The sequence below is a fragment of the Besnoitia besnoiti genome, chromosome VI (assembly GCF_002563875.1).
Source record: "Besnoitia besnoiti strain Bb-Ger1 chromosome VI, whole genome shotgun sequence".
Lineage (NCBI taxonomy): Eukaryota > Apicomplexa > Conoidasida > Eucoccidiorida > Sarcocystidae > Besnoitia > Besnoitia besnoiti.
Window position 1 is genome coordinate 1,112,852 of NC_042361.1, and position 27,328 is coordinate 1,140,179.

Below are 27,328 nucleotides of genomic sequence, written 5' to 3' on the forward strand. Positions count from 1 at the left end.
TCGCCGTCGTCGGCGATGGAAACGAAGAAATTCGAGATCCGTTTCTGGCGCTGTTGCTCCAGGGCCGCGCCGAGCAGACGCACCAGGGGCTGCCCGTTCAAGCCTTTGTAAATCTCCACGTCTCTCAACCGAATCCCTTCTGCGCGGCACGCACACGCAGAAACGACGCAACACTCCATGTATGAGCATGTCCAGCCTCAACGGAATATGTCTCCTCCGCGCGCGCGGACCTGCAGGATCAGGCGCGGAGTACGGCCTGGTCATAGCTAATATACATACATATATATGTATATGTATTATATATACTGTATATGTATTACATTTATATATATCTAAATGCTAGTAGGCAAGTGAGCACGAGAGATTAATACATCAGGCTGCGCTGCGGCAGCCCTGCGGAGACGTCCGCAAGGACTGGCACAAAAGCTTACGCACATTGGCGATCACCGTCATATCTAACTATAGAGCAATAATAGTCCAGCAAGCAGACACTACAGTTGATATGGTGGTGTTGTCTATGGGCGACACGCGTAGGCACGCACGCTGCAAATAAATATATATGCTACGGGTTAGAGCTTTGAGCTCGCTGGAATTCCGCGAGACTTGCCTGGAGAGAGGTTTCGAAGTCCTGCACCGCCTAGGGCTTTGGCCAGCGCTTCCTTGGCTGCGAAGCGACCGGCAAGAAACTCCGACGCGCGCTGAAGGTTTCGATGAAAATCGGAGTCCTGTCGCACAGCGTCTACGGAGCTATTCCTTTCTTTTTCGGGGCTGGCGGGCCTTGGTACTTTGTCCAGTGGGGTTTGACGTCCCTCGGCGTGCAGGGGGCAGAAACGCTGCAGAAACTCGAGGACTTCTAGCGGCGTCAAAATCCGCGCGAGCGCCCGCCTCAGGCGTGAGGTGTACATACACCCGTGTTCCGGCAGTATCCCCGATTCCTCCGCTTCCGCCGGCGCCGCGTTTCCAGGATTCTGAGCAGCGTCTCCCTCCGCGGGTGCGGCGTCGCTTCGAGACTCGTCTTCAGCCTCGCACAGAGGCAGCTCCTCGACTTCGAGTTGCGCGCCTTGCTCGGAGTCGCGGCGCGCCTCCTCCTGCTCTCCAACCTGCGCCAGGATGAAGCGGCGTATGCGCGAAATGGCACACACGTCCAGCCCCGAGCCCACCAGAAAATGGGGAGCCAACGGCCCTCCTCCCTGCAGCAGCGCGCGTCTGTAAACAAACGCCGCAACAAGTCACACGCGCATCGGCAGCCGCAGCCGCAACGGGGGCTGAAGGTATTGCATGCCCATGCGCAAACGCATATCCAACAGGCACAGACACACATACGTACAAATACATTCACACGCCCACTTGTATATATATGAATGTGAGGACATGTTTCTGCAGTCCAGCTACCCCCGTAGCTGAGCAGACTAGTTTGGCCCGCGCGTAGTCCCCGGCACAGCGAGCTTATGGCGGTCACGGATCACTCCGCAGAAACGCGAGTTGTAACGTATGAGCAGCTCCCCAGCGCCATCCAGTCACATGCACGCCAGCGGGAAATGGCCTACGGTTGTGCGGCCTTCAGAAACTTTGCGAGAAGCGCCTCTTCGACAGCTTCCATCTCCCTCGCTTCGTGTGCCTCCTCATGATCAAACCTGCGAGGCATCCACACCGTCAATCGCCGTCCCTGTAAGACACGCTTTGCTCCGACATACGCAAGTTCCTCCATACATAGATATATATAAATATGTACACTGATATATATATATGTACATATTCAGATCCCTGCAGATACGTACATTGATATACACCTCTATATTTCGGTATACCGATACATATATACATATATACATAAATATATATATAACTGGTTGTTGGCTAGATTCCTGGCGTGTGCGTTGCAGAGCTTTCCAAGGCGGAGAGGGGCTCTGCGTCTGAATATGCAGGTATCAGAAACCCTCTAAAGCGCTTGAGACATTGGCGTCCTCTCCAGCCGACGCGAACATCCAGAAGCCTAACCCAATTAAGTGAAGCGCGGCGTGCATGAAGAGGAGAGGCAGGCGCTCCTGTACTGACAGTCGAGGCTTCAGACGGCCCTTAATTCCTCTGAGAAAGGAATGCCACAACACGCGGAGAATCTGAGAAAAACCGTGGCATCTGCACCATCAACGTCAGCCACGCAACCGACGCTTCACTCCACTAGGCACAATCACATTCGAAATATAAAAAAATACAGATAAGTATAGAGATATGTGCAGTTTTTCAAAGGGGTATAGGCCGACCCTTGCGAGCCGCCGGTTGTGCGGAGTACCGTGCAGAAGCGACTGGAGAGAACCTGCAGGCGTCTAGACTCCTTCTCATGATCGCCTACGTTGGACAATATACGGCGTGATGAGCCGGCGAGCCGGCGAAGCGACCACTGTCTTTCATTGAAGACATGCCAAAAACTGTGACCGAAGTCCTCACAGGCGAGCCTGTCTGCAGTGCCTCAGGAGGCGCCGACGCGCATTCGCGGCCATACGCAGCTGTGCTGATGGACGCATAGATGTGTGGACGACTGGATGGAAATATATACACACATATGTGCATACATGCATCCATATGTAAGTGGTTGCATATATATATATATATACATATGTATAGATATGTAGATATTGATAGATATGGATAGAGAGAGAGAGATATATATAGATAGATATATAGATATATATAGATATAGATAGATATAGATAGATAGATAGATAACACCTACGCACATAGGTACACGTGAGACGAGGCGTTATTACGGGCAGAACCGCCGCCAGATGCGCAGACCCGGATAGACAGATAGATCGCGAGCAAGGGGCAAGGTGAGGCCAACGTCCTCGGCAACGTGAAGCTCCTACGTGTCTCTCAAGACCAGACGAAGGCCTCGCCGGGCGAGGCCTTCAATCTCGGCGCGATCCGCTTCTACTTGCTGCTGAATGACACCTGCCGCGCACGCCCACCAAGCCACACGCGCAAAATACAAATCGCCAAGAGCGCCGCACGCCAGAGCCACGCCAGCCCCACACGCGCAAGCGCCACACGTCGAGCGGCCTCACGCGAAGCGGCGCGAACTCAGGAGTCGTCGACGGAGACGCCGAGGAGGACTCGAGAGCGACTCCCCGCATACACACACGCGAGAGGGACAGGTGCGACGGCGCTTACTGGTGCAGAAATAGACTTCTCCAAGTGTCAAATCCGCAGGGCTTCTAAGGCGAATCGTCCTCCACGCCTGCGCCCACTCTGTGCCGTCGCCTGCCTCCCCTCGGCTCGACGCGCCGGCACCTTGACTGCCTCCATCGCCCGCGGTCACCTCCCGCCCGCGCCGCGCGGACTGACTCAAGAGGTGCCGCATCTCGCGGTAGACGCCGGGCGAGGGGCGGGATGGAAAGGCGAGGACGTCTGTAGCCACATCGGCGCCTCGCGAGCTCCTGTTCAGCTCGCGGATTTGCTCGGGGGTCACGAGGTGAACAGACGCCGAAAACGCCCGCAGCCTGAGGCGCCGCATGCGAAACAGAGGAGAGTGATGACGACGAAGTAAGATGTTGAAAGGCCTTTCACCAACACAGCCAACTACTGTTGCCCCTCCGCTGGTGAACGCCCCGCATGCCCATGCGCAGAAGATCAGCGATGCGAGGGAAGCGACGCAAGCGTCGACGGCGCGGTCATTTATGTGTTTCTATCTCCATTTATTTATCTCTATATAGGTAGATAAACATATCGACCTTGATATTTGCAGATGGACATACGTAGGGTTTAGGGTTTAGGCAAATATCAAGGTCGATATGTTTATCTACCTATCCATCTATCTATCTTGACCGGCATATCTACCAATGGCTATCAAGATTTATCTAAATCTATGTGTATATCTGTAGATATGCAGCTAGAAGTAGCTGCATATCTACTTGTCTATCTATCTAGATCTGTATGGATATCGGTCTATCTCTACTTTACACTACCTATACCTATCTAGATCTATATGCATATCTATCTATCTCTGCCTACACCCGATACATCATGAGCAACGATCCTGTCGAGACGCACATCTCCCACGGGTTTGCATGACGCATCTTGTTTTCCCTCGCAGCCGAATCCTGGCGATTCACATGCGTGGCAAATTGCCCGTCCCTCACCCGAGGAACGCCAGCACCGCCTCAGCTTGTCTGGCAAGCAGGCCTTCATCGAGCGGAAAATCCGCTCCAGCGTCGCGGTCAACCGTCACGTCGCCTTCGCCCCAGTCTTCGTCCTCCTCCTCCTGCTTCGCCATCTCGCTGTCCTGCGAGGAAACGCATGCCACCGAGCCGCCCCGCATGCCTCGCGCGTCTCGGCTGTGAACTGCACACGTCGCAGTCGGCGCGGACCCCGCGGAGGAGACGGCCGACGCAGGCGACAACTGAGACGGCGAAGATGGCGGAGAACCCACCAGAAAGCCCTGAGACGACCAAGCCCGCGACGAGGGCAATCCACGGAGCGCGTGCTGAAGAGGTTCGCGCGGCGCATCTGACACTTTGAAGAACGGCGCGTCCGCGCGCGACGCGCGGAAGGTCCTTCGCGGCTGCTTGTGCACTTCTTCTCTCTCGATACGATCGAGGAAGGCATCAACGTCCGCGAGGGGGTCGTCATCTTCCCCGTCGTTGTCTGGCGCGAGGGGCGGATGGTGTTCAGCGGCAAGGCGTCTTCGTCTCCTCTCCTGTCGCGCGGACACGTCTCCCGGCCGCCTCATTGAGCATCGCGCCGAGCGGGCGAAGGGACTCGAGACGCGCGTCACAGGACAAAAACCAAACAGAGAGGAGACTAAAAAATAGGGACGAGCAGACCTGGAGGCACACTGGAATCGGGGAGAAGCAGCCGTACAGAGAGAGGCGGCAGGCGCAGAGGGGCCATAGGACGAGACACAGAGAGACACCTCGTGTGATAAGCACGGGAGCAAGAAGGCCGCATGCAGAGGCGAAGGCGCACTCTCGCCCGAAGGCAAAGACCGCGAGCAAGCAGCGAAGAAGACATGAGATCGCGGCGAAGTGCGAGGAAGAGGTAACACATGCGAAGAGGGCGAACCGACGAACGAGCCGAAAGACGCAGGAAATGAGAGGCACGGCGAAGGCAGCGCTTGCAGTGCCGCCGCCGCGGAGAGGCCGATGACGGCAGTCGCGGACGGAGAGACGGCGACAGAAGCGAGGGAGAGAATCCACGCAAGGACCGAGAAGGGCGCGGGAGAAGTCAGCTTTTCTGCTGAAGAGGAGTACGCAGCGATGCGGCGGATGCGTCGCCGTCGAGCGCTAGTCGCCTCACAGAAAGCGTCCGATGACAAGAGGAAAGCCAGGAAAAAGACCAAAACAAGAGAAGCGGCGGAGCGAACAGCCGTCAACCGGCCACGTCGGCGAGGAGGGGAGGCCGGGGAAAACAAAGTCTGACAGGCAGGAGTCCTATCAGAAGTGGAGTCTCTACCTTCGAGAGGAAGTTTGTCGCGTTCCCGCGTCGCTGCGCTCATGCGCGACACGCAGGACACGGGCCTCGCCCCCATGATGTGAGCTGGAGAACCTCAACGTCCCAGGCTTGCTGCGCTTTTGGGGGATAACGACACACGTGAACAGCCTCAAACACACAAGGTATGATCGGTAGGGGGGCCCGAGAGTCGCAGACTGAGAAAGACTGCGTGTCGCTGGACAGGCAGCCACCGTACGACTGTATTCATCCTAATGAAATGTTAAAAAATGCAGGCGGCGACGGAGGGAAGGGAGGGATGATACGTTGGTGTGTAGATACACCCGCGGCGGGCGAGTCGATGCCGTCCATCGATGTGTGGAGCTGGGGTTAGTATACTGACTTTTTATCGCCATCGAGACTACGCGTTGCCCAAACAACGTTGAATCCACCATCGGAGAGACACAGAAAAAGCACCGGAAGGGATGAATGCCGGAAAAAAGGGCACAGATGTTCTTTTTCACACAAAGCTGTTCGCTAAAATGTGGCCGAAGATACCAAGGGGGGCTGTCTCCCTCTTGCCGCGGGTGTCGTCTCGGGTCGCACACGCGATGCCGACGGCGAAAGACGGACAGCCCAAAGTAAATCAAAATAATAGAAGACCACCTCCTCGTTCTCATTCTGTTTTTTTCTGCCGCGTGGAGTCGACTCGCGCCAGAGAAATCGACTCCGCTCGTCGCCTGACCCGTGGCAGTCCTGCAGAGACAGCAGCAAAGAGCACGAGGTCACCTTCGCTTTTTCGCAGGCTCGCATGCAGCACTAGCACGCTGTTCAGTCAGATGCTGCGTGCTGCTTTTCGCTTTCGCTCTCCAGTTCTCTTTTCCTTAATCCCCTTTCCAGTTCTCTGTGCATTTATCCTCTTTCCACTCACGAAGCGCGTCTTTTAGCGTCAGGTCGGAGACCTCCTCAACCGTGGAGTGCGGCGCGCCGTGCACAACCAGTGTGTGCTCGCGGTTTAAACTCTTCCAAAGCCGCCCGTGCCGCCTCCTGTCTATCTGTTGTTTTCACTAAACATTTTGCTGTGTATGCTGTATCGATGCATCACTCCGTGCTCACCGTCAGAAGCTTGCCTTTTCCACAGAGATTCATCTGCGGCGCCAGCTCAGGAGCGAGAGGTCGGCTGAGGCACCTGACGTGAAAACGCGCGACCTGAGAGGGCGACCGACGCATTTGAAATCGAACAAAATTTTCACTGGAGGGCGATCCGCGTCCCTCGCGGCGTGGATGCGACGGTATCCCTGGCTGGTAGATGGATGCACCAACTGCCCACGTCAGGAAGAGCGTAAAGAGGGTTTCGAGAGAAGTGCAAAACGCAAAACATGCACTTTTCTCAGTTTAGCTGAAAAACTCAGGGATAAACGATTGCTCACAACCAAGCCGCCTGAAACCCGAGCGTCTCGGGCGGATTCGTTGTCTCTTTTTGCTCGCGGTATCTTATCGAAGCCCCACGCGTTCGACTTCGGTCGGCCCGCGCGGCGGCCGACGCTTCCCTGCCTTCCGGTCCCAGTCGTGGCAGAAGGCTTGGATACGTGTGTGGTGACAGCTGTTGCGCCGTCTGGGTGTGCTGTGTATTCTCCCTTTGATCCATCTTTTTCGTAGACTTTTTAGTTCGCTGAAACTCCAAATCGCTCTCTCTGCGTCGCCGCGGCCGTCTCACCTCCCTGCGTTTTTCCGTCATCTTCGAGAGCATGGAGTCGCGCTGCGGGCTCACTCGAAGGAGACCTTGTCTCTCGTTTTCTCTCGCTGCCAAGGCGACTGGATATGTCGCAGCCGAGCCCCTGCGAGGTGACTCGGCGCATCCGCGTGTCAGCGTCTGTCGCCACCCCGAGGATTGTCGTCTTTCTGCAGAGAGGCCTCTCTCATCGCCGTCTTCTGGCCTACCTTCCCTACGGGCTTCCTGCTCCGCGCCGCACCCACGCCTGCGCGCGGCCTGCATTCTCGCGCTCCTCACCGCTCTGCTCACCTCGCCTGTCGCGCGCGGCGCGGCGAGCGCCAATCGCGCAGAGACGAGTCCGTCAGGGCAGAGCCGACACCCGTTCCTGGATGAGGCGCGCGAGTTCGAGGCCGACGCCGAGTGGAAGCCCCGCGGCCGCGCGCCTTTGTCCGTCGCTGACGTCGCGGAAGCCGCGATTCAGACGCTCGACAGACTCACTGCAGATCTGAAGCACAGTCCCCTCGCGCACGATATCGACCAAGACGAAGAAGAAAAACTCGACAGGTAGCTTCCCAATTTATTTTTCGCAGTGGACGCTTCGTCTTATCCGTGTGCCAGCAGCCTTGAACCCTCGTAACTCTCGCACGGGGGTCTTTAGTTGCAGGCGGGTCGTCCGTGCTCACGCGCGCTGTGGCCTACTGTATGCAGCTGCGTTTGGAGTTCTCGTCATGCACACTGTTTTCGTCTTTCTTTTCAGAGTGGACACGCGGCTCTCTGAGGGCGATCAGATGCTGAAGCACATCGGCTGCTTCAGGCTCGCGGAGCGTCACCTGGCGGAAAACCGCGCGACGTACAAGGATCTGCTCGAGAAGTTCTCGCCGCAGAAGGCAAGTTTTCCACGCAGCAGCACAGGAGGTGCATTGTCCACGCAGTCCAAACCTCGGCGTGTGTGCATTCTTGCTGCTTCGCCGTTTTCCAGTGCACCGTGAGTCTGCTGGTCCAGCGTGGCACACGCATTCATGCACATGGCGTCGCATGCGTGCGCGTGTATCTGTTCGTCTGCTTGTAGTAGATATAGGCTAATGCATTTTCTGCGTCGTGGCACACATGACTGCGAGACTCGCGTAGACGTGTGTGCGTGCGTGTGTGTCGCCGTTTTCTGGGGCTCCCGTTTCTCAGGGCATGCGGCAGGACGAAATGCTTCGTCTGATGTTCCACGGCGCCTGGGTCGCTTGCTACCAGACGTTTGAGACGCCCGATGACGTGCAGCGGCTTACGCGGGGCCACCTCAGCCCGCAGGAGCAGCTCGCGGCACTCTACCGCGGGCCTACGACCCCGCTGCGCTTTTCCAAGAAGCAGCACAGCTTCGCTGAGCAATCCATTCGCAAGTTCGCGGTGAGTACGCTGGCGCGCGCGCAGTCTCGCAGGAAACCACGCAGATTAGTGGCGCTGAAGACTGCGTCTGAAAGAACCGGGAGACAGGCAGGTCAGAGAGAAGAACGGCAGCAGCTGGCGGGGCGAAAAGGGCGCGAATCGGAGGCTGTTGAACGACGTGTAAAGAGAGATATGTTGTTATGTTTGTAGGCGGGTGCGCGGGGATACGTAGAAACGTCGTCTGCTAGGCTTTTTTCAGATTTCAAGGCATATATATAAATATATATACATATACGTGTGTAGGTATATTCCTGTGTGTTCAAGGCAAATATATAGATGCATGTGTATAGGTATATTCGTATTCGTGTGTGGATGTGTTTGCGCACACGGTGTGTACGTAGCTACGCCTTTCAATTGTTGGGTTCGAACTTCCGTCAACTTTTTCGAGCCTGGTGTCTTTGCTTCTGCAGACGGAATCGCCCTCGAGCCGCGTGGCCATCAACGGCGTGCGGGGCTACGTCTACGCGGTCGTCATCGTAATTCTTCTGTTCCTTGCCTGCATGTTTGTTTACCGAAAGTGGATGAAGAAGCGAAAGTGTTCGGTCGGCAACGACCGAGGAAGGGGGCGAAAGACTGCGCCAGCGGATCAGCGAAGCGGTAGCAAGACGCACTGACGCACAGGCGTGGATGAAAAACGTTCTAAAGAAGAAGGCGCGAAGTTGTGTTGCGAGTGTCGCGCGCCTTTAGGATCTTTTCACCTGCGTCAGCAAGAAGGCTCTAAACCCAAAAGTCGAGGAGACAGAAAGCAGCCAGCGACAGTTAGTGTGGCATACAGCGCAGGAGCGGAATTGCGGTAGTGCCCGCAGAGGTACCCAGCACCGGCCGTCGCTTCTTCCAAACGTAGAGGAAGGACGAATCTGTCCAGAGTGCGCAAAGCACCGCGTGACCGATTCACTCAATCGATAAAAAGCGAAATCCGGAAAGGGGGAGAAAGATCAGAGACAGTTAGTTTTTTTACTGTGATGAAGGCGCATAACCCAGCTACGATACGCACTTTCTTAATGACTGCGTTGGAGGATGCAATGTCTTCTGCTTATTTCCTTGTGCCAGTCTGTATTGGTCATCGGCCGTACTCATGTGAATCATGCTCAGTCATAGAGTGTACACACCTGTGGAAAAGTGATACACGTCAGTAAGCGCAGCATTTCTGTTCTCTGTGAAGCCACCATCGAGTGCTCGCTTGCCGGCGCTGAGAGAAAGCCTCAGGAAAGGAAGCCTCCGTAAAGGACCCGGGAGGCGGCATGTCCGCTGCAAGTGTGCAAAACCTGCTGACACTGGCCAGGGACGACGCGGCTTCGGGCGCATCCCGAGTGTACGTACAGCTGATCACCCATGTGGGAGCGTCGTATTCGTGGATTTACACGTCTATTGACTCATCTTTGGACGGACCTACGTCAAGTGTGTCACGAGTATTTTTCACGTGATGCGGTGCTATGCTCGCGGGGTAACCGTCGGTTTGGCCGAGATGACCCTGATGCATAACTTCAGACGGAAAGCGTCTCTTGACCACGCCGGTCAGCGGCAAGCCTTAAACACAAACAATTGCTGCTTTGCATTGCGCTCAGCGGTCCGCTCTCTGCCTGCTGCTTCTGCGTTTTTGCGCATGAAATAGCGATGCCCTCTCTCTGAACTGTCGCGCGAATTCGGCTTCGTCGATGTGCATGAACAGTGACGGGAGAACTCAGCCCGTTCGCTTGGCATGGAGGTGTGGATCCGGCGTATCCGAAATCCTGTGGCTGTAGTATCTTCATGCTGCAGCTCACGGACATGTTCAGGGCCGCAACGCTAAAAATGCGTCCGCGACATTTTCCCGTTGACTGCATATATAAAATATATTCATATTCGTGAATGGCTTCTGGAAACCAGGACTGCGGATTTGCGAGTCTCGCAGTGCGTGACCACTGGAGATTATGCACGTCTAATGCTTCGAAGCGTCCAGTTTAGCAGACTGCCTCCGACGCGCAGACCCGCATATAGATCAGGAGCGGGCTCCTTTGCAAAAGCTAGCAAACCGCTCTCGCAATGGACACAAAGCAGGATGTGACCGCGCGACTGCCCTGGGGCGACATGGAGTCGGCGTTTGTATACACGGCATCTGATGTTACTGTTCTCAGAGACGTCTTTTGCAGCTGACGAGGAAAGAACCGATCATTTTCGCTTTCTTCAGCTGCTTCGCTCTCGTCGGTGATAAAGAGCGTTCTTCAGAGCATCTCGCTGATGCAGTTGCAACTACCAGCTGCACGTTTTTCTCTCTCCACTCGCATAATGCCTCGCTCACAAAATCTGAGCTGTCTTCGTCTTTTCGGCATCTGGCATCGTTTCCGCGCGACTGCAGCGTGCGTGACGAACGTGTGGTCGCTTCAGTTGACTGTGCCATAGGCGAGGATTCTTGTGTTCTGCCGAAACCCTTGGCCCTGACGTGAGGGTTCCTCAGGCGCACTGAGCGATGGTAAATCAAGTGAAAGTCACTGCCCGTGGAGATCTGTCACCGAACGCAAAATATTTCTCAGTGTCAGTATACACGCCAAGCGCGCGCATCTATGTATGGAGGTCAACCGCCGCTGGATGATAGGAGGACGCGCGGATGCAGAAATTCGTTTCGCTGAGCCTCTGCCTGCAGATACGCACACGGCCTAAAGCTGGTATATACGTTCTCTATATGGACGCATTTGCACGTTCACGCGCACGCGTGCATGCGTCCCTCTGTATACAACCGCCGATGGCTGGGGACCTCTTCACGGCACCCCTGATCCGCGCGTGCTCGTCTGCCTCTCGTCCTTGCCTCGCTGTCTCTCTTTCAGAGATTTCACTTCTCCGGTTGCTCATGTTTTTCACGGGTGTGTTGCATGCCTTCCTTTTTGCGTGACCTCGCGCCTTCTCCCGCTGATCGGCTCTCTAGCTAGACTGGCCGTTCGCCTTGATTCGCTCCTGGAGTTTTTCGGAGGCCTGAAGCGCCGCGAGTTGCTTCTCGCGCGCCTGCATCACCTCGCAGAACTGCCTGCGCTCCTCTTCCCAGTAGGCTACGTGGTCGTAGTCAAATGCACAGTCGCCACCGACGCACGTCTCGAGGTAAACTGGCGGAATGGCCTCGCGGAGGCGAGCGAGGTCTTTCGCGTTGCTCGTGTGCAGAAACTGGACTTTCTTTGCAGTGTCCGGATGCACCATCAGCGAGACCAGCCGCCAGATTGCGTCGAAGTAGCTCGGCGCGTTCACGATGTACGCCTCGGCCAGCACGTCCGTGTAGTGGTCGTTCAGAATGGAGACGATTTCGCGCGACACTTCCGTCTTGGGAAGCTGCGAGAGGCCCCAGCCGTTGAAGTCCAGCAGAAACACGAGCTGGTCTCTGCCACTCAGCCGGTCCAGCGACTGCATCGCGCGCTCAACCGTGTACAGAATGTACTGCTGCGAGGAGTTCGACGAAGTGCCGGAGTCACGTCCGGGCCTGAATGAAAGAAAGCGAAGCAGAGACTGCCATTGTGTGCGAGGACGCGCGGAACTCTCCAGAAAACTCCACACATAAAACAAAGCAAAGCCGCCAAGAGGGCGGCAAAAACACAGCAATGAAGCAGCCAACGACAGATGAAACGGCAGCAGAGCAATGAGCAGAAGAGACACTGAGAGGCCCATGGCTGCCGGAGGCAAACGCACGACAGGGAGCTAGTAGTGTGGGATCCTTCAGGAAAAAGCATGTAAAAAAAGTGGGAGATGAGGTTTGCCACTCTCCTGCAATCACCCTAAAGCTTTAACGTATACTCCCAAGTCATCTGCCTCACGCTAGGCACCACGATGGGGCTCTCCGCTCCCACCCCCTTGCCCCCCCCCCCCCCCCCCCCCCCCCCCCGCCCCCGGCCCCTCGCCCCGCGAGTTCCTCGCTGCGTCTAATCTCCCCGCAGTATATCCCTCTGAGATTCTCTGCACATGCGTCGGCTCGCGCCTCACTTGAAGTAGATGATCGCGCGACCCCTGGAGTCGAAGCCCTTTCGGTAGATGCTTCCCTTTTGTGCAGTGCCCACAACTTCTTCAGGAGGAATGCAGTGGGGCTTGCGGACGCGTCGCCAGCTCAGCGTCTTCAGGAGTTGCTTCTGCGCCTCAGCTTGGTCCCAATTGTAGGACCTCAGATACCGCGAGAGAAGCAAGTCGTCGTCGAGCCACACGAGCTCGTCCCAGGTCAGCGAAGTGATTTCCGTCGCCTGGGCCTGAACCGCCTTCTCCGCGGACTCGCCGCTCCCCGAGGACGACTCTGCTGTCGCCCATGAGAACCACGAGGACGCGGACGAGCTCGACGCAGAGAGCGACTTTTCCACTGTCGCCTCCACTGCGGCTGAGGCCGCTGCGCCGCTCTCTGGCGACGAAGGTTCGACCGGGAAAGTGTCAATGAATCGGCGGAGCTCCTCGACTTTCTGGAGCTCCTCTGCGGAAAAAAGGTCGCCAGGAAGCGTGCCTAAACGCGGAGGCGTCGTAGAGAGACAGGGAGGGGGCCCCGTCTGAACAGATACCGTCTCTATGGTGCCTTCTGTCTGTGCAGCGGAGGGGGAAGAATTCTGCTGGCAGGGTTCGGCCTGCGTTTCGCGGCTCACATCGACGCATGCCTCCGCCGCCGGGACAGGCGACACAGTTGCCTCTTGCATCATCTTGATGAAACTGCGGACAGCCAAAGACTGACAGGCTCCTCAGCGCGACGGCGCTAGCAAGCAAAGAAAGCCGCGGGCCCGGGTAAGGGAAAGAAGACAACACGGATTACAGAGACGGCGGCACGACAGACTCAAACGGTGAGAAACGACGAAGACGGCCGAGATGACGCCGTTTACGGCGACGACCAAGATATCCTGTACAAGATTCAGACGTCGTGTCCTATACGAGGTAGAGACGTGCTCGGAAGGAGAACCAGAAGGGAGACGAGAACCAGATTTACGGAAGAGAGAGGACCTGTGGAAAACAGCGAACGTGCTGTGAAGCCGCGACGACAGCCTGCAACAGCACGTCGAAGTGGGTCAGAAAAACTTGACCTAGTACCTCGAGAACAAATAGGACACCTCAATCGAGAGGATTAATCCTCGTTCTGATCTTGATACACGTCTTTCTTGTACCCTTGCTCTCCCCTGTTATAGCTGGTTGCGTGGCTTGGCGCCTGGAGAAGATGTGTGCGCTTTTTTCCGCGACCGCGCTACCTCGAGGTTCAGTGCGGTGCCTCTAATCGCCTACTAAGGTGACCATGCACACCGGAAAGAATTTTGCCTTCCCGGCCCGCTTTTTTCTACACGATTTTCACGCGTTGAGAAAACCAACGTCGGCGGGTGAACCGCTTCCAGTTTCCCTTTCGGACCGTCTCCCGGCTGTACGCTACGAAAGGCACGCGTCGGGCCTCGTCTATGAAAACTGCGCACCAGAAACACAGGCACATAAACGGCTATCGCGAGGAAGGAATTCACGGAGACTAATAAATATGACCTGTTTCCGTCATCCACGGCGAGAATGGGCAGCTGGCAGGGGCACGAGCGGCGGGCGCTTCTCGACCCGTGGAACAATGCTGCGGTCTCAGGTTGCGCTGTGCCTCTCGTCGTTTCTTTGAAAGATGACACACAACGACGGAACTCGGCGGACTCAAATCGACGGACATAACAGTGTGTCACTGCAAACCAACTCCGGAAATGTAATGGTTCGTTCCAGTCAATACGAGGGCATCGTTAAAAGGGAGCGCCATGCAACGCTAGTGGCTGTTTCCGCGCGTCGCTGGCGGAAGAAACAACACAGACGCGGGGACACAGCACAGAGGATGTGTATCTCTGTTTGATTTGCCAGCGAGATCAGTTACTGCGGTAGCGACGTTGCTCGTATTAAGCGAACAGAGAAGCGTATCGGGGATAAGGAACTAACCAGTCATGCAGCAAGGGCAACGCGCCTTAGTACAACGACGGCAGCGTATACAGGGCCGCTGTGCGATATCATCCTGCAACATCTCCCCTGTTGGAGAGATCTGTTTTTTGGTCGCCTGATTTTCAGAGCTCTCTGCTCAAGAGCAGCAGTGTGGCCAGCGATGTTGGCGGGCAGAGCGACTTTCCCGAAGGCTAGACGGTTGCGCTGCGGCAGGCCGTGACAAATCGCCTCGCCACGAGATAAGGGCATCACAGCTGAATGCGCTTGTTTGATCGGTTCATATTCCTCACTGCACTAATCTTATCGGTGGTGTGTGGTGAAGATAGGTCTCAGCATCAATCAAGAACCCTGATATTGGAACGATTTCAACAGTTGTACTATTCGATAGAAATGGTGACATGCGAGAGCAGCTGCTTTCCAGTCAAGCGATATAGCCGAGCAATGGAACAGTACGGACGCCTGTGCGGAGCAGAAGGGATGAAGGGCACTTGGACAACTGCGCAAGCGGGAATGAACGCTGCGATCTCTGTCCGTCATCTTTGCAGTAACGTTGAACGGTTCCCGTCGAGACGCATGAGCAAGGCGCTAATCTCATGGAATATAGAAGGCATTCGTGAAATAAATATACTAGGGAGCATAGGTGCCGCGTGCGCGCGTGCTGATGGTCCCTGAGACCTTAAAGCAAGTCGTTCCGCAGGAAACGAGGCGCTCCAGTGCGAGGCGTGTTACTCTATTTGCCATATCTGGGTAAGCAACCAGCAGTTCCGACGCTCGCAGCCAGCCTGTGTCCTCACCAGCAGTACGCGCACGCCGCGAGCTGGTATAGCTGACTGCGCGGGAGAAGACTGACTGCAGGTTGATGGTTGCAGACGGTCGCGGCGCGGCTCTAATCATTTCTGTCACACAATCTGGACAAATGAGGGCATATGACGACCGGGAAACACACATCGCTACGCACCACGGAAGCGAATCACATGCCGCTTGGTACTGACAGGATGTCGAATGGCCCGGTAGACAGCGAACATGACGGGAGCCGAAACGCTGTGGAGCTCACTTTTTCCCAGTTAGGAGACCTCGAGATGACGCATCGCCCGTGGCCAGTGTTCACAGCTGGCGAGACGCCTCTAGTCAATCTCACATGCACATCTGAATGACGGCTGTACGCCATAGCCAAGGCCACACGTTCCCGTGCCCATATACATATAATATTATGCATAAAACCTGTTAGCCGTGACACGTTGGTGACACAGCTTGTGGGTAGCCTGCTCCGCTAAGTATTCGTCGCGAAGCAGCTTCGGGCGCTTCGTTCCAGTGACCGATAGAGGAACTGAGCACGTCTGCTGTGACTTTGAGGACGTAGGATCGTTAGTGCGCCCGTTTCGCTCTTTGGTTCTATTCTAAAACCATGTACATCCGCGTATTCTGAAACCACGAAAAACAGTGTATGCTGGCTAACAGCGAATGCAATCGCTCTCGTTGCAGTGACCCGGAACAAATAGGCCTGGGTTCACTGCACTCCACTCATAAAGTTGAAACCGATCCTACGGACATCCCAGTTACTCCAAACGTAGACAACTTCATCCGGCCGACCTGGACACCGCTTGGAATTTGAGCACTGTGCATAAAAACCTTCAGATCCTCGCACAGGACTACGAGATGAGCCTACGCAAGCCCCAGTTCAGAATGGAATAAGCTTGAAACGACTCGGCAAACACCGTCTCTCTGGAGGCCGCTAGTGAGCCAAAATTTAAAATCAGTGGTACTGCCGCACCGGCGCGGAAATGGTTTGATCTCGTGGCGCGAACGGAATATTCCTCGTCGTCGGCACCGTTATTCGGTGGCAGAGGCTACTATCAGCCTCTTTTGCTGTGAGATCCGGCTCGTCCCTTCTGGCTGAAGATGTCCGCTTCCCGTTTCCCATCTGGAAGACAGCAGTTCACGCCTGACGCATTCGGCGGCTAGAAACACCTGCATTGTGAGGTTCCCACTCTTCCGGCAACGCGAGCAGTTCCACCTATATTTCTTTCTAGTAGGCGTGATTCAACTGAGTCCGTAGTTCTTTTGTTCGCATCAAACGCTGGAATTTCTGGTAAACTGGTGCAGCAAAGTCATTCTGAAGCCACGAGGTACCGAGAGAAAATCGCGCGTGAAAGACAAGGTGGCTTCACGGCTAAAATCTGAACGGTGAACGCGCGACAGGAAGGTGAGACGAGAGATGAGACGCGGCGAGGAGTAAGATGAGTCAGATATACGGGAGCATAAATAAGTTGCGGAGGACGAATGGTCGATAAAAAGCGATGGGGGAACGATTTCGATTGTACGCAGAGCTGCATGGGACCACGCGCGCGGGGCTTTTTCCCATCTGCAGCTTGCGCGTGAATTCTTTTGCATGCGCATGTGGTTTAACTGTATTTGTTGGTAAAACAGGAAATCACGGAACACGGAGAGGCGCTGCGTTTTCTTGATTCCGTGCGTGTGGCTTCAACTTCTCGTTGCTTTTCGCGTTGCCTGTCTGCCCCTAAAAAGCCGAGGCGTCACCACGCCGCGCGGTTTGCTCGTTTTCCTCTGCGGTGCCTGCCCGTAGATGGACGCCGAAGGCACTCTCGAGAGCCCCGTCGAGCCCAAAGCGGAAAGACCTGCACTACGAAACCGGCGCTTCTCAACCTTTGAAAAGTTAACCACTGTTCTCTGAGCGCCTGCCGCGGTTGCTCTGTTCACTCGTAAAGGTTCTGCAACGCGAACAGCCAGCCATTTCGCCTGCGCATGCCCGCCCCCCATCTGCAGAGCTTTTTAAGCGGCCTCGCGCGCCTGGTGACGCTCCGCAGAGCGCAGCGGAGGAAGTTGAAGGCGACGACGTGAGCCAGAGAGGCACGAGTGAGGAAAATAAGCCGAGGAGAAGAAGGAGAATCGACTGCGCGAGCGTCTGTCGCGGCTCTTCTTCTTCGTCTGCTTACTGGTCCTTGCCCTGTCTCCTTCTTCGTCTGCTTACTGGTTCTTGCCCTGTCTCCACATTCACCGCCTCTCCCCGCGACTCGCCCTTCGTCTCGGCTCATGTGAATCTCTTTTCCCTCTGGCCCGTTGTTTCTCAACCTCCTTCTTTTGGAATCTAACATGGCGGCCGATTCAGCCTCCCCCTGCGCTTCTGAAGCGTCTCTTTTTTGCCTGTTTCCGCCGGCTGCGTCCTTCTTTCTTCCTCGTCTCTGCAACGTCGCGGCTGATGACCTCGGCGCCGACGGCGCTTTTCAGTCGGTCGTCGCCTGCGCGCTGTGCACGTCCCAGCGGCGCGTGGAGCCGGCGGGACGGGTTTTCTTCGAGCGATTCGAAATTTCTGCCAAAAACGGCGAAGACATCTCGCTTTCCAGTAAAGGCAAAGGCAAAAAAGGGAACCGTGAGTGCTTTTCCTCGCATTCTATGGTGGAGCTAAACGACTCCAATTGAAAGGAGAGAAGACACCAACGCGCTCGCTTTTGCCGCTGAACCGAAGAGCTCATTCGTGTGCTGTATCGGAGCGCCGATTCCAGTAGTGCGACACTACGGCGTCGCGGCAGCCTGCTTGAGCGTAGATGAGCACGGGTGACGCCACGCCTTACTGGAAATCGTTCCTTTACCCGTTTCGGTCCGGCGCGCCGGTGTCTCCTAGTCACTGCTTCGCGGGCTGGACTGAGCGGGATTTAGGAATTGCTTTCGAACTTGTCGCGTAGAGGGCACTGTGAATCTTTGCGAAGGTACAGAGGTATTCGTTGCAGCTTACCTGTCCGCGCCCCGCTCTGTCTCGCATCGTGCAGGCTCGCAGGGCGACGAGGGCGAGGAGACCTTCTCTGCAGTCGACGAGGAACGTTGGAGGAACAAGCGAAAGGGAAAATCCGCAGGTAAGCACAGCGCCGGGCGATATCGGTTTCGGTGAATCGACGCCCTGGGTACCTCGTGCAACTCTCTCGCGGTAGATAACACATCGCCAGGAGAGAGTCGTGAAGGCATCAACCAGATCGATCTTTTTTACGTAACAAATATGTTCTTATATAGTTAAAAGCATATTTTCAAATTGGAAACGTCTGTTTCAGGGTTTAGGGTTGGCGGACTCGACACGGTCGCTGAGCGGCGCCGCGAGTGCGTCCCTCCTCTGCGGGCCTGCGCGCGTTCTGTGTGTTGCCGCGAGATCTGCCTGGCAGTCGACAGAGCCCTTAAACCGCCTGACAAGACGCCGCATCTGCGTAAATATCCGCGAAGGCGGATCTGGACCACCGCATGCGCTGCGGCGTTGTGGGCATCGCTCGGATCGCGCGATTCGTCTCGGGTTAACTGCGCGTCGGGCGTCTGTGTGTTCAGGCGCGGGGGGAGGCGGCGGCGGCGGGTCGTCGTCGTTCGCGAGTAGCGCGAGGCTGAAGCGCCTGGTGAACGAGGACCGAACGCTGTATGAAATCCTCGGCGTCAGCGAAGGCGCGACGACCGACGAGATCAAGAAGCAGTACCGCAGATTGGTGCTGGAGCATCACCCTGACAAGGCCAAGAGGCGCCCGAAGGAAGGCGCTGCAGAAAACGGCACGCTCTCGCCCTCCGCCTCCTCGTTCAGCCTCGACGGGAAAAAAGAAGACGGCGAAGAAGGTCACGCCTTCTTCCTCAAGATCCAAGAAGCCTACGAAGCGCTCACAGGTAGGCGCGCGCTCACAGGTAGGCGCGCGTGCACTGCATGCCCACGGCGGCTGATGTGCATCACGCGCTAGAGAGCCAGACCGAGCTTGCGCACAGACGTAAGTTGTGGTGCGCGTCGATCTCCAAGGCCACAATCAGAGCAGCCAACTCGAAAGCAGCACCTCCCCGATCAGGTTGGGAGAACCGCATTGGCCTATCCATCGCTCTCTATATATTTTTATGGTCATATAGTTGTGGGCTATATATATATATATATATATATATATTTATATATATAGATGGATTTGGTTATCTATGTTATATATATATGTAGACAACCACGAGTGTAATCCGTGGGCGTCTGTTTACCAGGCAGTAACACGTATGTCTATCTCGCTATTTGATCTCTCAATCAATCTACGAATACATATAACTATTGATATATATACGTGCAGTTACGCGCATGTTTCTTCGTTCTGAGGTAGGCATACCGGCACGGTACCCGCGTTTGAATAGCGATCATGTAATGATGAGAGGCCTCGCCGTTTTATTTTCAGACACCGAGTTTCGGCGGCAGTACGACTCGGCGCTGCCGTTCGACGACACCATCCCTTCTGCTTCTGCTGCGAAGACAGCCGAAGAGTTCTACGCCGTTTTCACGCCGGTCTTCCAAAGCAACGCCAGGCAAGTTGCAAACTGGCCCTTGTGACGGTGGACTGCCGCGGCTTCTGAATTGCTCCTTTCCTCGATCGCGCGTTTGTTTGCTTCGTGCGCAGGTGCCGGCGCACGTCTTCGCGATTTCCCTTGCGGTGCTCCCTGGTTCGTTCTGCACTGTGGGATTCGTTCCTTCCTCCTTCTCCGGCGATCGCTCTGTGCTTCTTTCGCGTAGCCGCTGCCGTCTTAGCTTCATTCGGCCTCTGCTGTGTTTCCTGCTTTTCTCTCTCGTGTGCACGTGGCTTGTATTTCGTTCCGAGCGTCGCAGGTTTTTCGTGGAATTGTGTAGCGTGGTTCGCTGTATTTACTCGGTTCGCGCTTGCCGACATTCCTGGACTCACACTCTTCGTATATCCATATGTCCCTACATAGCGTTTAAATTATTTGTATGAATTAACGTGTTCAATTTTTTGAGGGAACAAGGCCACGCGGAGTCGGCTCGTTGGTGCGGGAACCTGCGTCTCTTATCTCCTCTATACATGCGCACGCATGCTGTTACGACAGGAGCGCACATGACTGTATTGACGCCTGCATCCGCGCGGCTCGCTGTTTCCGCGTATGCATGCACTGCTAGTTTGTCAACGGACTCGCGAACGTAGGCATTCTCGCTCGTGTGCTGTCGCGGCTCAGATGGTCCTTGCGCCGGCCGGTACCGTCGCTGGGCGATCCCGACACGCCGATGAATCGCGTGAAGAACTTCTACGATTTCTGGTTTGACTTCCAGTCGTGGCGCGACTTTGGCGTTCACGACGAGTACGATCTGAACGATGCTGAGTGCCGCGAGGAACGCAGGTAAGAAGGGCGAGACCCTCGTCGCAGAACTCGGCATTCGCTTCCTCTGTCTGTACTCTTTGGGTTTGTCGCCCAAGGGTGGGGCGGAGGAACGGTAAGCCTGCGCGGTGCCCAGACTGTTGTAGGAGCATGTAGGTTGATTTCTGGTGGAGTGTGCTCTGAATGTTGACAGCCTTGTGCATCTCGTTTATCTGCGTGAATGGATGCATAAATACGCAAACTGAAGGCACATGTACGGAGGCGGCTCTATCGGCCGTCGTCTCTTGGAGGCGTAAACGTATCTCATCAGCTTTATGTTTCTATGTGGCAACCCGCGCAGGTGCAGGAGCTTTCATGGAATATCTTTATACGTATATATATATATATATATATGCGCACGTTTGTGTGGAGTCATTTGGTTTGTTCTGGTTTTTGTCCGTTGGTCTTTTCATGCGTTTGCTCGCCGGCGGCCCGTTGCGTTTTTTTTAATTTAGGTGGATGGAGCGCGAGAACTTGAAGATTCGCAAGAAGCACGCCAAGGCGGAGCGAGCGCGCATTCAGAAACTCGTCGAGACAGCCTATTCAATGTAGGTTTGTGCTGTACTCATGCGATGGTGTTTTATCTTTTTCGCCGAGCGGAGGCCGTTTGTTGCTTCTCGCGCGGTGCGTTCGAATTCATCTTCATCGATGACCTCCGTACTTGCATGAGTTACCCCTCCATGTACCGGCGTTCGTCTCGATTCTTCGTGGAGAAGACGTGTTTCATACTGTCCTCGTTCTCGATCTCTCCCTGGAGTGGAGGCCGGGAGTAATGATGCGAGGCAGCTCTCAGCTCAGAGCCGCGCCTCGCACTTTGGGTCGCAGCTCCTTTGCGATTTATCGAGCGTCTCAGCTTGGCGTGTCTTGTCTGTCAATTAGCGACCCGCGCATTCTGCTGGAGAAGGAGGCCGCGAAGAAGAAGCGCGAGGAGGAGAAGGCCGCCAAGCAGCGCGCAGCAGAGGAGCAGAAGCGCCGGAAAGAGGCTGAGGAGCTGAAGCGAAAGTAAGTAGTCGCTGGGGGACGCTAGGCGGCGGAGGCCCCTGAGAGGAGACACAACCGGATGGCGCGGCGGGCAACCGACTCACGGACGTGGTGCAAGACACGAGACAGCTCCGCTACAGCTGCAGCCACTTGCTCGCGACGAAGGCGTCTAGAACGTTCGACGCGTTGCCTCCACCTGAGCGCGAATGCCTTGTGGCGACTCTGCGCGACCAGGGGTGCTGTTGGCCTTCACGAACTCGCGACTGTCGCGCTGGATGTGTGTGCTGCTTGGCTGCCTGCCCGCCTGAGGCTTTGCGGCCGGTAGACGAGTCTGCCATGATTGGTCCACGCCAGGTGGGACGCCGTGGGGAAAGCGCGGGCGCTTGTGTGGCGAGGCAGGGAGGTCTGATTGCCGGGGCGTTGCTTTCGCAGACAAGACGAAGAGGAGCGAATCCGTCGAGCAAACGAGGAGAAGGCGCGCGAGCAGCAGGAGCAGCGTCGGCAGCGCGAGTGCCACAAAAAATGGTGAGCGTTGTGTTCTGCGTTGGGAGCTTGGAGAGCGTTCACGACATGCCAGCCGCGAGTCACGATTTGCTTGGCTCCTGCGCGGACGTCTGAGCCCTTGCGCGTCCCCTCGCAGGCTTCAACCCACGCCCGCGCTCGCGAGGTGACGTCACTGCATGCAGGACAGCAGGGCTGCGGGTTCTCTCGCTTTGCTGTGCGTCGTGGTGCCTTCGCGCCGAGAGGGCACGAATGGTTTCGCGTAGGGCTTCGGGAGGCAGGCTCCGAGACGCGTTGATGTGTCTTCGGTCTCCGCTGCCCCAAGCGCTCATGTGCAAGCCACTTGCGAGAGTTGTCTGCATATGTCTTCGTGTCGCGGCCATCCGACGTGTTTTGTTTTGCTCTGCATACTTGTTTCCACCCACACGCAACAGTGTGCCCATTGCTGTTGTGGCGTGGCTGTTTGACGGTCGTTTTGGTTCGCACGCAGGCGCCAGCGAACTCGGCAACTCCACGGACTTTTCTGCCGCGATACGCACCCGAACTACCTCGATTCTCTCCAGCTTCAAGATCTGTGCCAGAAGCTCGAGCTTCTGCAGCTCCGCGAGATGTGTAGCGAGATCCACTCCACTGTGGGCATCGATGTAAGTCAGCATACACCGATTTAAGTCAGCGTGCACGAGCAGACGAAGCGCCGAGGAGCCATCAATTCCCGTATGCCCGTGCAGCGACCATGCATCTCCCATTCCCACTGAGGTCTCAGCCCTGTGTCTGTGTTCCAGCGTCTGTTTGCGCGTCTCCTGAATCATCCACTGTACGCATCCGTGGGTTTACTGCAGTTCAGGATGACTTGCGATCCTCCCACGGGCTCTCGCCACACCTCTTCGATCTGCATGTGCTCAGGCACCCGCGGAGGGCGAGGCACGCGAAGGGCCTGCGCCGATCCCCGAGGGACTGGGCGAAGCGACGCCCGCCACGTGCGAGAAAGTTGGAGACATTTTTGCGCGCCGGTGGCAGCAGGTGAAGGAGGCTGACCGACTCAAGGAGGAAGCGCAAGTGAAGGAAAACGCCAGGCGGCTGGTGCGTGACGGAATGAGCCTTTTACAACTGAAAATTCTTATGCATCCCCTGAAGCGCAAGCGGGGCTCGGAGATCAGAGTGTGCGTGATTTCCTCAGTGGAGCCCGGACCAAATCCTAGCATGTTTTCTGCCTGCATGCCGTCATCCGGGCAGCACTCTAGTGTGCGACTCCGCTACCAGCCCGCCCAAACTGACGCGGGTTCTCTCGATGTGAATAAAGGACAGTGGACGGACGATTATCGTGCGTCTGGCTGCTGCACGGGTTCCGCGTGGAATCCAACGTCTGCTTTCAGGCAGAGCGAAAGGCGCAAGAGGAGGCAAAGAGGCTCGCTCGTCAAAGCTCGTGGACGCCTGATGAATTGTCTCTGCTAGCGAAGGGCCTGCAGAAGTTCCCTGGTGGAACTGCCCGGCGGTGGAAGTTGATCGCAGACTTGATTGGCACAAAGACGCAGGAGGAAGTAAGACAGCGCCTAAACGAGGTGTTGGTTTGTACGCGCACGGCACTGTCCCTAGAGGCCAGTAGTAGAGTACGCAGAGGGAGAATGCGATTTGGTCAGCAATGAATATGCATTCTAAGAGTTTTCACCACGCGTCGCATGAACACTTGCCAGATATTCCGGCAGTCGTGTAACGGTGGAAGCAAAGGGTGGTGTCTCTCAGGCTCTATTAGAGAGGAGGCCTTTGAACTAGTGGCGTGTTAAGGGCCCCAACTCCGGTTACCTGTGCCTTGATTTGTCTGCTAGCAGGTTGTGGAGAAGACCAAAGAGATGTCGGAAGGCGCCAGCCTCAAAGCCATGGGCTCCAAAATCAGCCAGGTGAGGCTGCGTACCTTGGCGTAGTTGTATGGTGCGCGGATTTCCTTTCTAGAGAACCAGCGATGCGCGGTCCTCTCTCCTATGCCAATTCCGTTTTTCTATGCCATGCGTATCAGGTTGCATTTGATCAGTTCAAGGTTCACAACCAAGGTGCGTTCAAAAAGATCGAGGCAGATCCTGACAAAAAAGACGTCGGCGAGACACGTTCCCATTCTTCTACAGCTTCACAGCCCGCGAAGAAGACCGAAAATGGAGAATCCACGGAGTGGACACCTGCTCAACAACTCGTGAGTTCTTTGTCAGGAATTCCCTGTTGCAAAATATTGAAAAACAATAGTCTTCATCAAAATCCACGGGGAATTATTGTTGTCACTTTTTTAAATCTCAGGCGCTTGAGAAGGCACTGGCCAAGCATCCAGCGTCCATGCCTGCGAGCGAGCGATGGACTGCAATTGCAGCTGATGTGCCAGGGAAGACGAAAAAGGAGTGCGTGGAACGCTTCAGACAGGTAGGCGCTTGATTTGGTCTTGGCAGTGAACACATCGGCGCAGATCTTGGAGTTTCGGTTTTGTCCTTCGCTCGAGACGAAATATGGTTCTCCGCTCGCCTATGTTCTTCTGTGGCTCGCAGATCAGGGCGGTAATTTTGGCAAAGAAATCGGGGTAATTGGAGCCCTTCGCTCCGCCTGGCCCTTCATCCCCCGCTTCCGGTTGAATGCAGCGACATGTGCCTGTAGCATGTGGCTGGTCCTTAATCATGTCAGCAAAGACAGCGCGATGCTCTTTCGATACAGTTCGTGGAGCCTTGTGGAACTTCAGTCATTCCGTTTTTTTATTGGTGAACTGCTTGCTGGTGGTTCTATGCTTTTGAGTTGCTCTAGCCCACCACTGTCACTCTCACGTTCCAACATTGTTATTCGGCAGTGCTGGTGACGGTCTTGCACTAATATTTTTAATTTTGCTTAAACTGTCAGAATCCTCGGTTGATGAATTGTTCAGCATAGTTCTCGCCAATACGATGGCGCGGGTTGTCGTGTCAGCGTAGCGGTGCTCCCCCAACAACATCAGGAACGGTGCTGTGCTAATGGCCCCCATCGCCACAACCGTGTGTGCTGCTCTGAGCCCTTAGATACCAGCTGAATCGACCCTAGTATCGTTTTGTTCACAGTGCCAGAGTGTTCAGAATTTAGTTAGGTGGTTTGTGACTGGGTAGCATTCAAACATACACCCGAGGGAAATATTTGTTCAAACGAGAATAGGTTGCGGCATCGGTGGTGTATGAGCTAGAAACGCTTAGAGAGAATGGTGCCAGTTTCTGGCTCAATTGGACCAGATCCTCTTGTTCGCCTCGCTGGAGAACAATGGCAGAATCGCGTGGGCTACTATGCCTGTGGCGCGTTTGCACACCTACCTCGAAGCCTGGCTCGCCTACGGAGTGCCACTTGGGCTTCCGGCAGGAGTGGCGATGTTCCAGGAAGGCAAGGCCAGTCGGCTTCGCACGAAACACTAAACCTGAGGCGGAAGCATTGCTGATGGCATCCTTCTACAATTATAGGCCGCCCTTGCCTCCTTTTGTCCGTCTCGGTCATCTCTGTTTCGACTTGTGTGACACACACACAGCGCATGAGAATGCGTGCGCGACTTCACTTGCCTGTCACGCTCCGTCTGCCTTGGCATTTTCCGCTATAATCGTCTGAGAATCAATAATTTCTAGTTGCTACCGGTGAAGCGTGTTTTTTTTATATCTCACCGGGTGGCACGCAGACTCTCGGGCCCGCCAAGTAAAACCAACCCTGTGGGCTGATGGAACGTGACAATCATAATGCTATACTCGTGAAACCGTAAAGTATGTGCGTACCAGGTCGCCCGATAGTTCGTCGGGCATCTTTGTACACACGGAAAGCTCAGCTCGCACTGCTTCTCTAGTTGTTTCTGTCAGGTGCTCTTGCAACCACCATATGCAACGGTATGCGGAAAAGCGGTCGTGCTTACTTTCATGTCCCGTGTCAAGCCTGCAAAACCCATTTTCGGCAAACAAGGGCCGGTATACTGTGATCGATTATGCAGTAGAGATATACGGACGGTCCGGGAAGGCTTCCTCACCTCTCCACTGGCAATGCAGGCTCCTTCACCTAATTCCAGCTTCAGGCTCTGGCTTGCGTTGCGTCTTCACGCTATGGAAAACGCACCTGATACCGTCCAGCCCTGAATCCAAGCTATCTAGTATCTGCTAGCTACTATGCTTGCGCACCCGGTATGAACATACTTCTGGACAGGGATACTCGTAATCTTTATTGCAGGAGCTCTGGCAAGGCCAAGATGCATCGCATCTCCTTTCCCATGATCTCTTTTCTTTCTGTTTCAACGGTGGGGCGCAATGTAGGTGAAACAGTTGCTCTGCGTTCGTTTACGTCGTTAAGACGGGTAAATGAGTAGTTTCTCTCACAGCGCCCTGCGGCGAAAGACATCTATTATCATTGAGATGCACAGCCATATGCCGAATGAGTTCACCAGTGTATGATGCTGGCGCTGCACAAGAGCTGTCTTCTAACTCGACCTGCAGCAATCGGGATCGTCTGTGCTGGTAAGCTTGCGCGAATACCGGGCTCCCGTACCCAATGCTGCGGACATCGGGTCTCGTAGTCTTTGTCACATTCTTCAATATCGGGCCACGAAACATTACACATTTCTTCGGTCTTCTTCTTCATCCTGCTCTGCTTGGCAAACAAACCGAACGTCTGCAACGCGCCACCGGCTTTGCAGATGCGTTAGTCCGGTACACCTAGCAACGTCTCACCGCACAGGGGCCAGTATAGCTGGGGGGTGCCTCGCAACTCTCCCCGTCACCAACGGGTACCCAGCCTGTGTCACAGGGTCATTCATAGAGACCCTCGTGTCCTGCCAAATCTCTCAGCTTCCTACCTTTCGGGCAAGCTGCCGAATAATCCCGTGCTGCAGCGGCGATATCAAGACAGCTCTCCGAACTCCACGCGAGCCATAGAACCAGCCACGCCAAGCGCCTAATGGTGTCTTCGGGCATCCTGGTAGCCGTTGCTTCGGCACACATTAAGTTTAGCAGCAGAATGCAAGGAGAATGCATGCACGACACCGCGAGCGGGAGGGAAAAACAGTTTTTCCAGAGCTGTCAGCCGATTCTTCTGCCGGGAAACCGCTGTACAGACACCCCTACGAGTTCCGTTCATAACGGCGATTGAAACAATACACCCTGTGCCATAGGGAATCACGCAGCAACCCCTGGCCCCCGGGTGAGTGCACCGACCGCAATATTCACCATTTCACTATTGCTCCCGAGGACGAGAATCTATGCGCCCTGGCGGTTCAATAGCTATCCA

General features: G+C 55.4%; 5 protein-coding genes across 5 annotated transcripts; 2 read left to right on the forward strand and 3 right to left on the reverse strand.

The window, feature by feature from the left end:
* Positions 1-569: 569 nt before the first annotated feature.
* BESB_065790 (4'-phosphopantetheinyl transferase domain-containing protein) lies at positions 570-5,524 on the reverse strand (the record flags this gene model as incomplete). The annotated part of the gene is made up of 6 exons (XM_029364972.1): positions 570-1,206; positions 1,548-1,634; positions 1,999-2,085; positions 2,865-2,949; positions 3,169-3,497; positions 4,137-5,524. The coding sequence occupies 6 exons, from the start codon at positions 5,522-5,524 to the stop codon at positions 570-572; spliced, it is 2,613 nt and encodes an 870-aa protein (XP_029218555.1).
* Positions 5,525-7,172: 1,648 nt separating this feature from the next.
* Positions 7,173-9,186, forward strand: BESB_065800 (uncharacterized protein; the record flags this gene model as incomplete). The annotated part of the gene is made up of 4 exons (XM_029364973.1): positions 7,173-7,702; positions 7,896-8,025; positions 8,318-8,533; positions 8,983-9,186. 4 exons carry the CDS (start codon positions 7,173-7,175, stop codon positions 9,184-9,186), a joined length of 1,080 nt encoding a protein of 359 aa, XP_029218556.1.
* A 2,281-nt stretch (positions 9,187-11,467) lies between these two features.
* BESB_065810 (CRAL/TRIO domain-containing protein) lies at positions 11,468-13,203 on the reverse strand (the record flags this gene model as incomplete). The annotated part of the gene is made up of 2 exons (XM_029364974.1): positions 11,468-12,014; positions 12,512-13,203. 2 exons carry the CDS (start codon positions 13,201-13,203, stop codon positions 11,468-11,470), a joined length of 1,239 nt encoding a protein of 412 aa, XP_029218557.1.
* A 4,354-nt stretch (positions 13,204-17,557) lies between these two features.
* BESB_065820 (DnaJ domain-containing protein) lies at positions 17,558-24,496 on the forward strand (the record flags this gene model as incomplete). Its single annotated transcript, XM_029364975.1, has 14 exons — positions 17,558-17,834; positions 18,232-18,315; positions 18,785-19,096; positions 19,633-19,759; positions 20,420-20,581; positions 21,055-21,147; positions 21,479-21,601; positions 22,013-22,105; positions 22,572-22,725; positions 22,985-23,161; positions 23,455-23,619; positions 23,908-23,976; positions 24,093-24,263; positions 24,365-24,496. 14 exons carry the CDS (start codon positions 17,558-17,560, stop codon positions 24,494-24,496), a joined length of 2,139 nt encoding a protein of 712 aa, XP_029218558.1.
* A 762-nt stretch (positions 24,497-25,258) lies between these two features.
* BESB_065830 (cpw-wpc domain-containing protein) lies at positions 25,259-27,015 on the reverse strand (the record flags this gene model as incomplete). The annotated part of the gene is made up of 14 exons (XM_029364976.1): positions 25,259-25,326; positions 25,387-25,487; positions 25,542-25,566; positions 25,627-25,668; positions 25,726-25,775; positions 25,834-25,907; positions 25,968-26,024; positions 26,087-26,107; positions 26,238-26,243; positions 26,387-26,427; positions 26,487-26,532; positions 26,591-26,713; positions 26,773-26,837; positions 26,898-27,015. The coding sequence occupies 14 exons, from the start codon at positions 27,013-27,015 to the stop codon at positions 25,259-25,261; spliced, it is 837 nt and encodes a 278-aa protein (XP_029218559.1).
* Between the last annotated feature and the right edge of the window lie 313 nt (positions 27,016-27,328).